Source organism: Balearica regulorum, chromosome 6, assembly GCF_011004875.1.
Source record: "Balearica regulorum gibbericeps isolate bBalReg1 chromosome 6, bBalReg1.pri, whole genome shotgun sequence".
Taxonomy (NCBI): domain Eukaryota; kingdom Metazoa; phylum Chordata; class Aves; order Gruiformes; family Gruidae; genus Balearica; species Balearica regulorum.
Window position 1 is genome coordinate 42,489,966 of NC_046189.1, and position 15,476 is coordinate 42,505,441.

The 15,476-nt window shown below is 56.0% G+C and overlaps 1 protein-coding gene across 10 annotated transcripts; it reads right to left on the bottom strand.

The window, feature by feature from the left end:
- Window positions 1–4,227: 4,227 nt before the first annotated feature.
- On the bottom strand, window positions 4,228–11,287 carry NR4A2 (nuclear receptor subfamily 4 group A member 2). Of its 10 annotated transcripts, none has more exons than XR_012836215.1 (9): window positions 11,079–11,287; window positions 10,184–10,306; window positions 9,064–9,751; window positions 8,420–8,549; window positions 8,152–8,240; window positions 7,419–7,621; window positions 6,807–6,985; window positions 6,235–6,690; window positions 4,228–5,106 (listed from the first exon to the last, which is right to left on the bottom strand). XR_012836215.1 is itself a non-coding variant. In XM_075757387.1 (9 exons), exons 3-9 carry the CDS (start codon window positions 9,736–9,738, stop codon window positions 6,434–6,436), a joined length of 1,476 nt encoding a protein of 491 aa, XP_075613502.1. In that variant the 5' UTR covers window positions 9,739–9,751; window positions 10,184–10,306; window positions 11,079–11,287; the 3' UTR covers window positions 5,518–6,433. The 10 variants fall into 10 exon arrangements, 7 of the variants coding, with proteins under 7 accessions (XP_075613502.1, XP_075613500.1, XP_075613501.1 ...); XM_075757387.1 differs by lacking the exon at window positions 4,228–5,106 and having other exon boundaries at window positions 5,518–6,690; window positions 8,077–8,240; window positions 9,064–9,387; window positions 9,520–9,751; XR_012836213.1 differs by lacking the exon at window positions 10,184–10,306 and having other exon boundaries at window positions 4,976–5,106; window positions 8,077–8,240; window positions 9,064–9,929.
- Window positions 11,288–15,476: the final 4,189 nt, after the last annotated feature.

A 15,476-nucleotide genomic window follows, 5' to 3' on the forward strand; every position in this document is an offset into this window, starting at 1 on the left:
AGTACCCGCTGCCGTACGCAGAGGGGACATTGCTGCGGCCATGGTCCTCCTGCCAGCCCCGAGTGGGCTCCAGCGGCTGCTCCCTCCTCACCCTGCGCACGGGGACCCGCTGGGACGCAGTGTCCCTGCCTGCCGGCTTGGCCACGGCTCGTCCATCGATCGCCGTGGCTGTTCTCTGCCTTCCGAGCCTGGACTGAGCCCTGCCGAGTGGAAGTTCAGATGCTGCTTTTGATCTGAAAGGCAGACCCATCCTGTTTTCACAGTGGTTCCACTCCCCACGCCATGACCTGAGCCCATCCCCGGCTCACGGTGACGTTCCCTCCCCGGAGTCAGAACATTTCCAGAGGGGCTGACGGCATCCGCTCGCTCCTCCCGCAGCGGAGCCCCTCGTTGTTGGCCTTTCAAGTTTTGCTCCAGAGCTTGTCGCTTCGCTTTATTTCTTTATGAAGAAGCTGGAGGGTTTCTTGTTTTAAGGTACCTACCTTACCGATGCGAGAGATGTGCCCTCAGCGCAGGCCCAGCCTTTTCCTCGCTGTACCGCGCAGCGTGCGGCAGCGGCAGCTCACCCTGGGATCTGGTACCAGTTACCGAATCGCGGCCGAGCGGCTGTTTCTGTAACTAAACGCGGGCACTTGCTCAGGATTTAATGATTACAAATCCCATCCATTTTTACCAGTTTTGTTGGAGAATGGGAACACACAGAAAAGACTTTTTGCCGTTTATTTTGCAACAGGATTACAGCTGCATTCTATTGTCTGCAGTTCTGACTGGGTTCTTATAGTATACCGTGTACTTTGCAAGGAACATTGAAATGATAGAATAATTAAAATTTTAGATTGATGTCTCTGTAGAAAGCCAAGTTAGTCAAGAAAAATCAGCTAAGTATGGTTATTTAGTATTTATTAACACGTGCAAGCCCCTACGCCTTTCATAAGGTACGCAACAAGCATCGATAGCTATTTGTGCCAGTGCTGTAGAGCAGATTTGTCCTGTCGAAGCCATTACTTCAGCCACCAGACCTGAAGCGCTGGGACTTAACGCAGCACACGCAGCAACCACCGCTGCCTGCCGAGAAACATCCGTAACAGCCACCACGGCTGGGAGCCAGAGGAACCGGGCTCCGGTCCCACCAAGGCAGGCTACGTGAACAAGCTGCGTGTCTACATACAAAAGTTGTTCAAGTATCAGTTCTCCTGAACGGAGATATTCGTCTGCGTTAAACCCTTCCTCCGTTCTGAAAGCCACTCAGTCGCAAAGGATGGAGCTGAGGAGAAAAACATTGTCACCAAAATACCCGACAGAAGTTCTCTCAGCTTAGTGAGGGTCCCAAATTTACTAACGAGATGTGGTTTCATACGGAATACTGTATATATAGATGTGGATAAAAATTAGAAGTTATCTGAATAGACACGAGGCCCCTTCAACTAAATATATTGTTTACATTTATCCAAAATCAGTTTTATCATCAGTCATTCAGTAGCCCGGCACATTCTCCATCTTGCAGAAAACATTGCACTGGAAACTCGAGCAATCACAAATCACCTTGCTGAATTAAGTAGGGCTGCCTTGCTGGTACTGTAATAAACCTAATACATTTATATTGCATCTACATTAAGTTCTAGTTATGCAGAAATCCCTTGCCTTCAGGTTTTGACAAATCTGTATGCCAGACGTGCTTCTTTTGAACGAGCACACAAATCACCTGTTTTGTCAAAATGAGCTCTTCTGGTCATAGTTGCACCACATTAAAATTCAATAATCCCATTATTTACCTAGACACATACTTTGCAATAAAATAAAATTTAAAAAAAAACAAGCCACAGAGCTTAAGTTTCTTTGCAGATCCACCCTTCTGCCCCCAAACCAACCCAGACCACAACAGCCTGGCGCAGGCTACTGCGTACTGCTAAAGTGGGGGAGCAAAGACAGGAGGAAATCAGAAAAACAGAGAAAGAGCACACCATATAGAAAATGTCAAATATGTCAAAACATTCATGAATACCAACATCTCCCTCTGCTCCATAACCAGCTGTAAAGGTTACTTAGGGCTAACGTTTCAGCAAGTGCAGATTATGCAGCAGCGGGTTTACTTACACATAAAAAATCAGCTACAGGTGCATCCGAAGTGCTTTTATGCATGCAGCCAGTACAGGGATTTCTACCACTAAAGAAAAGTCAGAAGGGTAAAATCACATAAAACACAAATTTTCTAGCTTTGACTACCCTAGACATAAATTCCTCCTGGCTGCTCTCTATGTATGTGACATACGCAATGAGGATAATTAGGTGAAGGACTAAGAAAGCAAGTGTTGCTGATTGCATTCCAAAACTAATAAAGCTCCTACACGGGTCTCGTGCCTGCAGTAATTCATCTTCCCAGTGCTACCTTCAGGAAAGGCGGTTTCAGAATACGTCGCGACACTTTCTTGTCCCTAAGTCACCAGTTGTGAATTATACCAGAATTACTGCAGACAAGCACAGTTTTATGGAACTCGAAGCATAACACATGCAAGGCATACGTTACGTTAGCCAGGCCCTCCGATAAATGAGGCTTAAATTAAATGTCACAAGTCGAATACGAGGTACTGTATAAGCAAACACCTGTCCTGAATTCACACCTGGTTTGTTTGTCAAGTTTGTAAACCCTAGCATGTTTTGGAAAATTACGTCTTAGCGCAATCTCCGTCATCCTTCCACATCGGGAGGAGAAAGGCATCCGGCTCTGGAGAGGAACAATGAGACAGTCCCCACCGTAACTGCGTGGGCTTCACTGGAAACAGAACTGTGACTTTTAGATAAATAAAGGAAACAGACTCCATTCTTATGCATCGGTGCATTGAAGGAGTAACCCTGTAGAAGACAGTGCAATTGTATGAGCAAAAAAGTTAGGTTCAAATCAGCCCAGCGGCCTGATGATGAACTACAAAAAAAGAAATCCCGAGGGAACAAACCAGAACGGATTTTGTCTGCCTTCTCACAGAAGCCAAGCAGAAAAAGCAGTAACAAATTTCATAATCAGCACAGAGCTAAAATAATTCTAAGACAGTTACTAATCGGAAATATTGTATGCCTATGGAAATAAAAGCTTTTAAGAAATCCTGCCATTAATACTACCATTTAAAAAATATTCCTTCAGCTCCATATTCTGCATTGAGCTTCCACTCCAAACATTTTTCTCAATGTCTCTACACAGTTCCTTCCTTCCTTCCCTCCTTCCTTCCTTCGGGTCTGCAGACCAGGGCAGCCGGCAGACTCCTCTCGGGGGGGGAGCACAGACTTCAGCAGCCCTTCCCTCCCCGGCCCTTCCCTCCCCAGGGGCCGAGCGAGCCCCTGCCGCCGGGGGGGTGCCCCGGGGCCGCTGGGGGGGTGCCCCGGGGCCGTGAGCAGCCCCCCCCGGCAGCCCCCTCCCAGCCGGCCCGGGTGCCGAGCCGCAGCCCTGGCAGGAGCCCATCCGGAGGGACGCGGCGTGGAAACCTGCGGGACGATGGGACCGAGAAGCCAAGCCAGGTGTAAAAGGGCTGCACGGGAAGGAGAACTTCTGCCCTGCCCCAGGTGGGGGGCATTAGCGTGTTAGGAAAGTTCCCTGACAGCCCCTGAGGAAAGCGTTCCGCGGCAGCGGGCTGTCGCTCCAGCGGGGATGCGAGAGCCGGCGGAGGCTTCGTGCAAGGGTTAAAGTCGCAACGACTTCAGCCCCGTACCTGCGGCAATACCGAGCTCCGGACCCCGCTCAGGCTCAGCTGGGCGCTGCCTAACTCTGCGCTTCCCGGACCCGCTAATTGCCCCGGCGTACGCCTACCATAGAACCGGGTTTTATTTCGTCTTACAACTCTTTTTATGAATTCCTCCCCTAACCAAGCCACAAAGTCCCTACCCCCGACAAACCCCCCGGGCCCGTTTCACGCACCGAGCGGCACCTCGGGGCTTGCCCGCACACCCCGCAGCAAGCCGGGGGTGACCGCAGCCCAGGGGCGAGGGGCGAGCGGCCCCGGACGGGGATGGGGGGGCACCTCCATCTGCGGAGGGAGGGTCGCAGAAGGGGCAGCGGGACCCAGGGGCTGCCCCCGGGGCCGGCTCGGCTCCCTCGTTTCCGCGGGTGAGGAGCGGGCGCGGAGGGGTGCGCGGTCCCTCGCCCCGCCATCTCCTCGGGCCCGGGGGGCTGCCCCCGCCTCCGCGGGTCTTTCTGGGTCGGGGACCGCGGGGTGTATGGCAGAGAGCAGATGAAAACTGATTTCGGGGGTGGCATTCCCCCCCCGGGCATTTCTTTTTTTCCCTGACGCAAGAGGCTGAAGTTTTCTAAATTCCCAGGCGTGCCATCAGAGTTTCGTTTCCTCCTGCCTTTCCACGCGCGGGGTGCGGGGCCGGGACACCCACGGAGCGCATCCCCGTCCCTCCGCCTGCCACGCCGGGAGCCCGCAGTGTGGCCGGGGAGGGACCCCCGGGGGGCTGCTGGGGCCGCAGCTGCTGGCGCGGCTGCTCCGCCGCTCCCCGCGCCGCCCGGCCCGTTTCTAAGCGCAGAGCCGATGGCAGCCGTTCCCGGCGAAGCCGGGTTCAGGGGAAGCCGCCTGCCTTGCTGGAAAGCTTTCCAGGAACGCGGAGTCTTTGGAGGGCAGCAGCCAGCCCCGGTGCAGGCATCCCCCCCCCCCGCCTCCCCGTGCCCGGGCACCCCGCTTTGCTCGGCCGCCGGGCGCAGCGCTGCCCGTGGGGGGCTGCCCCCCGCCCGGTCCTGCCCCCCACCCCCCCACCCCTCCTCCGGAGCCGCGGGACAAGGTTTGGAAATTAGACACCCCCCCCTAAGGAAAGGTGTTCGGCTCAGCAAACGCTTGCGCGGGCAGAGGGATGGATGGATGGATGGATGGATGGATGGATGCCACCCGCGGGAGCGGCTCTGGATGCTGCGGAGACCGGCCACGGGAAAAATCTGGGAAAGGACCAACCTTGGAGCCTCTGGCTTTCCTCCTCTTCCTCCCGCAGAGCCGGCGAGTCCTGCGGCACCGCTCGCCTTACCGAAAGGAACCTGCCCCGTCCAGTCTCCTCTGCAGTTTATTACTACATTGTCAGAGGCTATTGTCCTTTATGTGCAATGGGTGCTGGCGGTGGTGCTTCTCGCTTAGACAGAAAGAAGACGAAATTCTATTCGTTTACATGTTTTATTGTTGTAAACATTAAAATTGTCTTTCTCAAAGAAAGAGTTATCAGGAGAAAAAAAAAAAAATCAGCGTTTCTAACTGTCGTACACCATAGAAAAAAAGGCAGTGACTTGTATCAGGTGCCATACTGGAAAGATACAAAGAAAAATACTACAGAATGTGGCAATATTAAAAATATTACTCGAACATAAAATAATATATTAACCGACAATTTTAGACATAAAAAAACCAGAACAAAACAAAACAAAAATTCAAAGTGCTCGGTAATTTCCAGGGAGTTATGTATATTATAAGCACTCTGGAAACAGTCAAAAGCTGCTGCATGCAAGATTTGTTTAGCTTTAGACAACAAAATAATCAAGATATAAACTTCTTTTTTAATCAACATCAACAGTACATACAACACTTACAAACAAGGAATGTTGGACGGTGTTTACAAACACTATGTGTCCCTTTGGGGAGGATTTCGGGTTTTGTAATACTTGTGCCCACCTATTTTACAATTGAGAAAATGTTTGAAGCTTAGATAACTACCAGTCTTTATAAAAGCTAACAGACTACATAGTGTCTGAAATACTATTTATAGAATATAGACATTACTGAAATAGCAAGTGCCTATAACATTGTCACCCTAGAATCATCATGCTTTCCTTGCACGGAGAGATTTATTTTTTCTTCTCTTTATTCTCCTTTTTTCTTTTTGTTTTTCTTTTTTTTTTTTTTTTTTTTTTTGCAAACACGCTTAGCTTTTATTTTTAATTTTTTTTTAGAATTGTTTTCCATATTTCTTCATAAATAGGCACAGAATAATTTTTAAAAAGCCAAACTGCATCTGATAAATTTACAAGCCTTCGCCTTCTTTAATGACATGCCACCCACGCAACATTTAGGGTTTGTATATATTACAGCTTTCTTTTACAGCAGAAAACTTTAGTCTTTAGGAGGGTGAGACTTGTGGGTCACCTTAACGCTTTGTCACCGTATGAGTCTTAGCTGCGCACCCGGCGTTGCCAGATATGTTCATCTTTTTAAATCAGAAGTCCTTAATAATAAATTCATTTATAAGCTGATAATAAAAAGTTTATACCATGGTATTTGTGTAGTCCATGATCTGCATCCATGATGCCCCAGAGCCAAAATGCCCATTCACGTTCTGCCCGCAGGAGTTAGCAACACTGTTGTGGGTGGGCAGCTGGCACCCAGAGGTGCTGCTTTGGGCCCAGACGAATTCCCCTTCGGACAGGCGAAGTTTCTCTTCAGTTCAGTGGAAGCGCACGGGAAGAGTCTTAAAAAGGTAAAGTGTCCAGAAAAAGTTTGTCGATTATTGCTGGCGGTGGCACCAAATCTTCCAGTTTCAGGTAGAAAATGCGTTGCAGCCCCTGCGTGCAAAGCGTGCGAAGTTCAGGGAGCTTCCCCAAGAGTTTGGACAAATAGTTGGGGCGATTCAGCCCCCCGTTATTAAAAGTCACGTGGTCTTTGAGACAATTTACAATCTTGTTTTGAAGTTCTTCCACCCTCTTGGGTTCTTTAAGCCCGTGCCTCTCTGCAAAAGAGAAGGACGCGGGACGTTACAGGTCTGGCGCGGAGGGGAAGGCGGGCGGCAGGGAAAAGGAGCTTCCCCGGGGGCGGGGGGCCGAGCGGGAAGGAGAGGACACTGACCTGTGACCATAGCCAGGGCAGCGATGCAAGAGAAGGCAGAGATATCGATGTTCATGTTTTGCAAGTTGGAGGAAAATTCAACAATGGAATCGATCCACTCCCCAAAGCCACGGACGCACTGCAACCGGTGCAGGACTACCCCGTTGCAGAAGATAAGCTTGCCCTCCACTGGATTTGACCTGGAAGGAACGTGACAACCCCAAAATGAACAGATGAATGAATGAGTAAGAAAGAAAAAAAAAAAAAATAGATTGGAAGGGAAAAAGAAAGAAAAGAGAAAAAGAAAGACCAAAGATTAAAAAAGAGAAAGAGGAGAGAAAGGAGGAAAAGAGAGAAAGAAATATAGAAAGCAAGAAAGAAAAATACAGTAGAGAAGAGTGAAAGGGAAAAAAAGAAAGAAAGGGAAAGAAAGATATTTAAAAAAAAGGAAAAAGAAAAGAGAGGATGGGGGGGGAGAAAAGCTAAACAACTAATTACTTGAGGAGCAATAAATGAAGGATTTAAGAGGCACCTAATTACTGAGGAGTTAATAAAAACGCAGATCAGTGGACCTTGAAAGGATCTGATTCCATAACAGCCCAGAAGTTCCCCCCTCGGCTTCTGGCCGCTTACCTGTACGCCAGCCGCAGCACGAAGAGCTCCAGGAAGGCGGATTCAAAGAGCAGGTCCTGGTCCGTTTTGGGAAGATCAGTGAAGCCGGGAATTTTTTCTGCCCATCCTCGGATGATCTCCATGGAGCCGGTCAAGAGATCATAGAACTGCTGGATGTGCTGAGTGTCGTCTCCGCTCATCTGGTAGTCGGGGTTAGCCTGGAACTGGAAATTCATTTTAAAAAGCACTTAATGAGGTTCTCTAAAGTATATAACCCGTGAAATTGCTAACCCCGTTTCTAGTCGGGGAGCCAGGTTTTCATAACAATTAAACCTCTCTCTGACCAGTGAGGAAATTAGATGTTCCGGGGCAATTAATTCAATTAGGAGCGGCGCTACGAGGTCGCCGCTCTCCGCACGCAGAGGGCGGTTTCTGCGCGGCCCGATCCCGGGGCGGCCAGCGCGGCGCGGCGCCCGCCGGCGGGGCAGAGTCCCGGCCGCTCGCCTCGGTGCCGGCCCGCTGCGGCCCCCGGAGGGGCGGTCCGGGCGGGAAGGAAGGACGGCGTGCCGCCGGCTCGCCTCTCCCGCCGGCAGCTCGGCCGGCCGCCCCCCCTTCCCCGGGCGGCGGCGGCGGCGGGCGGGGGGCAGCTAGGTCCCTACGCGAGCTCGGTCCAGCTTACCCTGGAATAGTCCAGGCTGGTCATAGCCGGGTTGGAGTCGACATGGGCTCTCACCAGCGCACTGATCAGACTCACCGGGGGAGAGGGGGGAGAGGGCTCCTGGGGGCTCTTCGGTTTGGATGGCAAGCGACCCCTCCGGCCTTTTAGGCTGTCTGTGCGCACCACTGCAAGAGAGACGGTGCTCAGCCGCTCCGCCCCGCCGCGCCGAGCCCGGCCCGGCCCGGGCTGGGCGCGGCTCGGCTAGGCGCGGCTCGGTTAAGCGCGGCTCGGCTAGGCGCGGCTCGGCTAGGCGCGGCCGGGGCCGGGGCGCTCGCGGCGGGATGCGCCGGCCCCGCGGACTCACCCTCCTTGACCATGCCGACGGCGAGGCACTTCTGGAAGCGGCAGTACTGGCAGCGGTTGCGGCGGCGCTTGTCCACCGGGCAGTTCTTGTTGGCCAGGCAGACGTACTTGGCGTTCTTCTGCACCGTGCGCTGCGGGGACGGGGCGGGTCAGCGGCCGGTCCTGCGGGGCAGCGGGCTGCGGGCCCCGCTCCCCGGCCGCCGCCTCCCCGACTCCTTTCTGTATTTTATTTTCCCTTTTTTTCCCCCTTTTTTTTCCCTTTTCTTTTTTTTTTTTTTTTTTCCAGGGCATTTAACAGGAGAAAATTGATAGCGTTAACATTTGAGCTAACCTCGCAGCTCCTAGCTGTGTTTTATATGCCAAGAGGAGGGAAGGAGACGCTCGGTAAATACAAATCCGTGGGCATTCATATTATTTACATTCCTTGGAGACCTTCTCTATTTAAAATGATAAGATTATTCAATCAGGATGGTGAAATAAAGAGATCACTTAATTTTACCACAGGGAATTCTGTTCCACTTGGTTAGCTCAGACACGGTTCTCTGTCCTAACCAATTTCCATCTGAAGGGGAAAGCGGCTCCTGGCCCCGGCGGGTCCCCCCCTGCCCGCCGCCCTGCCCGCCGCCCTGCCCGCCGCCCGCTCACCTTGAAGAAGCCCTTGCAGCCCTCGCAGGTGCGCACGCCGTAGTGCTGGCAGGCAGCGTTGTCCCCGCAGACGGCGCAGAGCCCCTCGTTGGAGGGGGACCCCCGGGAGGGCGGCGAGGGCACCTGGCTGTCCAGCAGCTGCGGAGCGTGGCCCAGCTGCAGCCCCGGGAAGGCCATGGAGGGCTGCTTGCGGATGGGGTTGGGGACAGCGAAGGCCTGCCCGTCCACGGCGTGGTGGGCCCCGGCCGGCTCGGGGTTCATGGGGACGTGGAGGGGCCCGTCGAAGCGCATCTGGCAGCTGGAGACGGGGGTGCCGGGGGGCGACTGCTTGAAGGAGAAGAGGGAGAGGCGGGAGACGGGCGTTTTGCGCTGCTCGATCATGTGCGTGGTGGCCACGTAGTTGGGGTGGAAGTTGTGCAGGGAGCCGGGGTCATCCCACATGGGGCCGTGCTGCACCTGGAAGCCGGGCGTGGAGGGGGTCGGGGGCGACGAGGGCTTGTAGTACACGGAGCCTGAGTGGGACATCATCTCCTCGGACTGGGGGGGGAGGTGGCTGTGCTGCTGGTAGCCGTGCATCTGAATGTCTTCCACCTTAATGGAGGACTGCTGTCCGGAGAGGGGCATTTGGTACAAGCAAGGTGGCTTCACGTCGTAGCTTGTGTTGTAGTTGTCCATAAAGGTACTGAAGCTGGGGAGAGAAGTGGTGGCAGTGATTTCAGTGTTGGTGAGGTCCATGCTAAACTTGACAAACTCTGGAGTTAAGAAATCGGAGCTGTATTCTCCCGAAGAGTGGTAACTGTAGCTCTGGGAGGCCGGGCTGGCTCCTTGAGGCGAGGACCCATACTGAGCCTGAACACAGGGCATGGCTGGAAACGAAACACGGTCATATAGACTCGGCCCGCACAACCGCGCTCCCTCCGCCCGCCCCGCGCCGCTCCCGCCGGGCACCGCGCTGCCCCGGCCGGCGGTTTTGGGGAGGGGGCGGGGGGGGTGGGGGGGAGAAGCGGGGCCGAGCCGCGGAGCCCGGCGGCGGACCCGGGCGGCGGACCCCCTCCCTGCCCCGGCCCCGGTGCCGCCGGGGCTGCCGCGCCGCGGAGCCGCAGGACCGAAGTGCACAAACCTTCAGCCGAGTTAGAGGCGTTTTCGGGGGAGCTGAAGGCGGACAGTGTCGGAGGTCAGCGGGGAGCAAAGTTTCCGCGGTTTTAGAGCACGGAGGAGGACTCCAGCCTGCCCAGCGCGCTGGCTGAAACACAGACACACAGAGCTGCTCTTCAGGCTGTCCCGGGCCGCCGGCACCGGGCCCGCAGCGGGGGCAGCACCGGCCCGGCGGACCCCGCGGGGTTCGGACGGGTGGGGGGGTGGGTGGGTTTTTTATTTAGTCGGGAAGAAAACTTTCCGCGGTCGGGCTGTCACTCGGCTCTCGGGCAACCGGCCGGGTTTGCCCCCCCACCGCCGGTTTTCGGCCGGGAGGAGCCGCTTCGTTTTTCCGTCTCCGCCGGTTCGGCGAGAGACGCGTCTCCGGGGGGAGCCGGGCGAGGACGCGGGTTTGCCCCCACCCGGGGGGGTCTCGGCGCCCCGCGGGACCGCGAGCCGCCGCCCGAGCAGGGCACGGGTGACAGCCAGCCCGGGTGGACCCAGAGCGGGCAGGAGCCGCAGCCCGGCGATTCGGCCCGGCGGCACCACGGGTGACACGCGTCCACGGGCGGCCCGTCCCGACCCATCCCGGGCAGCGGGACCCCCGCCGCGCCTCCCGGGCTGCTCCGAGCTGGAGAAGCGTCGGACGCGCCGCGGAACCCCGCTCCCACGCGTGCTCGGCGGGCGCGACAGCAGCACGGCGGGTGGGACGGGACCGCGGAGCCGCCGCCGTCGCCCCCCTCCACGCCTCTCCCCCCCCCCACCCCCTTCCCCCAGCACCTCGCGCGTGGAAACCCGTCGCGAGGAGGGGGACACGGGGGACACACACCCACACCCACACCGGACGAGCTGCGCGTGGGGCTGCGCGCGCGGGGACTCACCGGAGAGCGGAGACCCGTGCATGCATCCAAGTGCCGGGCGGCGGCGGGGACACCGGCACGGCGCGGCGGGGACACCGGCACGGCGGGGGACACGTCGGGGCTGTGGCGGGGAGAGCGGCGGCAGCGTCGCGCCGGGCGAGCGAGGCGGCCGGAGTGTCCCTTCCCCGCAATGTGCCTTTGTTTATGTGGGCTCCCTATTCCACAGCCAACGTGCACCTCGAGCCCCCGCGCGTCACCGCGCGTCAGCGCCCGCCCGGCCAATCAGCGCGCCGAGGGGCCGGCCTTCCCCCGCCCCGTTGGCCGAGCTCTCCCTTTGGTAAATTTCCGACGGTGACATCACACCGCGGGACACGCCTTAAGGTGGGCGCCCACGCCCCGCGCACCCGCCCACACTCCACCTACCCACCCCTCCCCTCCAACCTCCCCCCCCCCTCCCCACGACGGCACGGACGCCCCACGCTGCCGTTATCATCCCACGCTGCTTTCCCGCCCCGTCCACGCGTGGCACCTTAAGCGCGAGTGGGGCGTGGCCTCATTTGCATAGAGGGCGGTGGCGTCACCCGCCCGGCGAAAGGGAAAAAGTGAGAGTGGGGCGGGGCGGCGCGTGTCTCCCACCCACCCCACCCATCCCTCCCCCCCCCCTTCCCCCACCCCCCCACCCCCCCCATTCACCACCACCACTCTGCGTCACCATTGACGCAACCACCCGGCGCGCCAAAAATAGCGCGCGCCCCGACGGGAGCTCCCCGGGGCGGCGGGCAGCTCCCGGGCCCTCGGGGGCGCGGATCCGCGCCCCCGAGGGCCCGGGAGCTCCCCGCCGCCCCCTCCGCCTCGTGTTTTGTTTTTTTTTTTGGGGGGGGGGAACCCCTTCTTTATGGACCACAACCAGAGCCAAGAGCCATCCATCCGCTCCTCGCCGCCTTTGATTTATCGCCTCCGTTTCTCACCCGCCGCGCGAAACGCGCCCGTTTCCCACGCAAGATTTAAGCGGGTTTTAATTTATTTGATAACCCCCGCTTCCCCCCCCCCCCCCCAAGCGACGCCCACGCGCGCGGCCCCTCCGATTTGCATCGTTGGTCCGTTTGGGTCAGCGCGGGCTGAGAAAGTGTCGGGGTGGGGAGGATGCAAAGCCGAACTGGTTTGGTATAATTAAGTGCGCTGCGTTTATTAAAAAACTATCAGGAATCTTAATTCGGCAGGTCCACCCGGCATCGCCTGCGGCTTCGGCGGGGTCACTGGTCCAAAGCGGTTGCGGAGGGAGGGGAACGCTCGGCCTCCTCTGCGCCGGGCCCCAGAAAGTGTCTCTGGACACCGACTCCAGATCTTCCCGCGGGACCCCCCGCTGCAGTCCAGCCTGCAAAAAAAAACGGGAAAAGTGACGTAACTGCGCGTCCTTTCCTGCGGCAAGCGGAGGCGGCCGGGTGCTGTCACACGCCAGGTGCGGCACCTCTGCTCGCAGGGGCTGCTTCTGCAAAGTTCGGTTGACTGGAGCGTGCGAGAGGGAGTAAAGGCTGGGAAAAGATACTCTACATCCAGCTCTCTAAGTGGAGTTCTGTGCGGAACGACAGAATAAAAGCCAACGCACGCAACGTGGTGCAACCTTAACCTAAAAAGCCAACGTTTTCAACGCAAAAGCCTCGCCTTACATAAAAACCCTATGAAGCACTTAAATATGAATGGTTTATGTGAAACTGTGCTCATTCCTTCCTAATACGTTTCTCCCGCTGTAAGTCAGTCATCATTCTCACTTTGCAAATGCTTTTCCCTTTAAGCTTACGCTGTAAAAACCCAAACACCCAAGACAAACTGCCTCCCACCGTCTGGCTCGCTCGCATCCCGAAAGATCATTTCCACTTTGCGGTTATGTTCTCTTGCTCCTACAGAGTTACTACTGAGATTTATCCGACAGGAGATGAGATGATAAAGATCAGTAAAGGAATCGTACACCGCTGCGCGGTGCCTCTGGTCTGTGAGGGCTATTGGAAACCACGGTTTCGCGTTGGCTCACCCGAAGGGCGCTGGAGGAGCTCGGTTGGCCGCCCCGCGCATCCCCTCGGCTCCCGGGACTCCCGCCGCGGAACGATCGGCATCAGCCGTGGAACAATAGTTATCCAGGCTATAGTTTTAACGTCGCAGAAGAAACTTACTGGGAAGGCCCTTATAGGGATAAGTAATACATCTAATTACCATATCCTTAGAATAGATGTAATATAAATTTCATTACTCACTTAAAAGTTCTAAAGTTAACAGCATAAACTTGAAGTTGAGTAATTAAGTAATCCTTATATAGACACTTATTAAAGTATTTATACATATTATCTTAAATCTACATCTATCATTTTGCCAATTAAAATTAGGACTTTAATTGCAATTAAGTAATTTAATTGCCAATTGAACAGCAAAATTGCTAAGTGACTAATTTTAATGCCTATTTTAATTACCAATCATGACTGGGGAGGGAGCTAATCAAGCAGTATCAGAGTAATGATGTGAAAAAAAATGGAGAACAAACATTCAAGACTACATGCTTTTAAAAAAGAACTCTAAATTAAATAAATGCAAACACAATTTTATACATGTGGTGAAATGCTGTATTTTGGTATCTAAATACACGAGCACAAAGAACACATTTAATTAAAAAGAACTGTCGCTCTTCCCCCCAAAGTACCGACGACGAGGGGCCCCTTACCCCTTGTGTCCGCAGGAGTCTCCCCGAGCGGTACCCCCAAACCGCGGGCGGGCGGGAGCTCTGTGCCGTCACCGCGCCGGCAGGCTGAGCGCCCGGCCTCAGGAAAACAGTCCTTGGAAAGGAAAACGTTGGCGAGTTTAGGGTGGCAGGAGATTCCCCCCGCAGCAGCCACAGGGAAGCGGTGGCACCCACCTGTACAGCAAGGTCCCCGTGGAAGCGTTTCGGTGGTCGCTGCGACAGCCCCCACAGCCACGCGAGACACCCTCACCCTTCGTACAGCCGGCGAAACGCCCAGCCCCGGCTGTCACGGGGAGGGGGAGGCCGGGGCGCAACTGGGGCCTTTCTCATCCACAGCGCCTGTTGCTGCTGTGCCTTCCCTCCTGGGGCCCGTGTCGCCTCCTTCCCCCAGGGAAAAGCATGGGCGCACGCCTGCACACGCGTGTGCGCACAGAGCTGTGGCATCACGGTTCGCCCTCCCTCCCACTGGTGGTTAAAAGACGCAATGGTGAATCACGAGCATTTTTGACCCTGAGCGGCCCGTGGAAGGGGACGGTCCCCAAGCATACTCCAACAAGTCAGACCCCGTCTTCCTGGAGGCTCCCCCCACCACTAACGAGGTTTTCCAGCTCATCGGAACAGCTTCCACGGGAGGATGCCCTGCAGCTGACCCCACAGGCCCTCGTTGGGAAGGCATCTGTGCGTAGGACTGCTCCAGGCACTGTCATTTGCAATGAAAGCGCAAAAATTCACGACATTGCTACCTGTGAGCGCAGCAGACTCCCAGGGAAAGTTAGTGTTTGGTTAAGATTGAGAAGCGCAGGAAGTGATCTGTGGCAGCTGTAGTTGTACATCTATTAGTAGGAAGACCGTAAACCGGATCACAGTCCCCATGACTTGAGTTTTCGTGGTTCGGCCACCGCGGTGCACGGCACCACAGCTGCACCCAAGGTCCAAGTGAACGCTGCAGCCAGCACGGCCGGACACGGTTAGCGCTGCGCGTGGCGCCCGCGGTGACCGCAACACACCAGGAACTCCGCGAAACACCTACCTCCGCCGTTCCGTTAACGCATAAAGTCTGATCGCTGGTATGTGTTTGGCAGCCTTGGGCGTCACGTGGTTGCAGGATCTCACCATGCACAAAGCAACCGTCTGTACGTGGGCAGCCCCAGCTGCGCTTCCTCGGTCAGGCGGGCGTCCCAGGGCAGCGTCACGGGTTTGCTCCTCTTCTCCAGGCCAGCGAGCATCGGCTGGTGCCGGTGTCTGACAGGGAGCCCGTTTGTGTCGTACGTACGAAGAGGGCGCTGCAGCGGCAGTGCAACTTCTGCACCCGGCCCCTCCCTATGGGAGCACGCTTTCAGTACGCGAGTCACGCGCACACACACCCTGTCTAACTTGGGCAAGTGCTTCACGATGGTGTTTTGGGAGAGGGAACCTTTGTTTCCTCTTCAACAGAGCAAAAGTTTCAGACTCACAGAAAGGTGCCGGGTATCAGAAGACACGATGTGCACCAGCGGCTGCTCCCGCCTGCGTCAGGACTCCCCGCTACAGGCCAAGGCCCCATTTCCCTGCCTGGGGACGAGGTTGTGAAAGAGGCAGCACCGGGCCCCAGCGTACACGTGATCCACTCCTGCTTTGTGAACACGTGTGCTGCAGAAGGATGTTACACCGACAGATACTGGTGTTATCGCCGAGGGATCCAAAATGAGTAG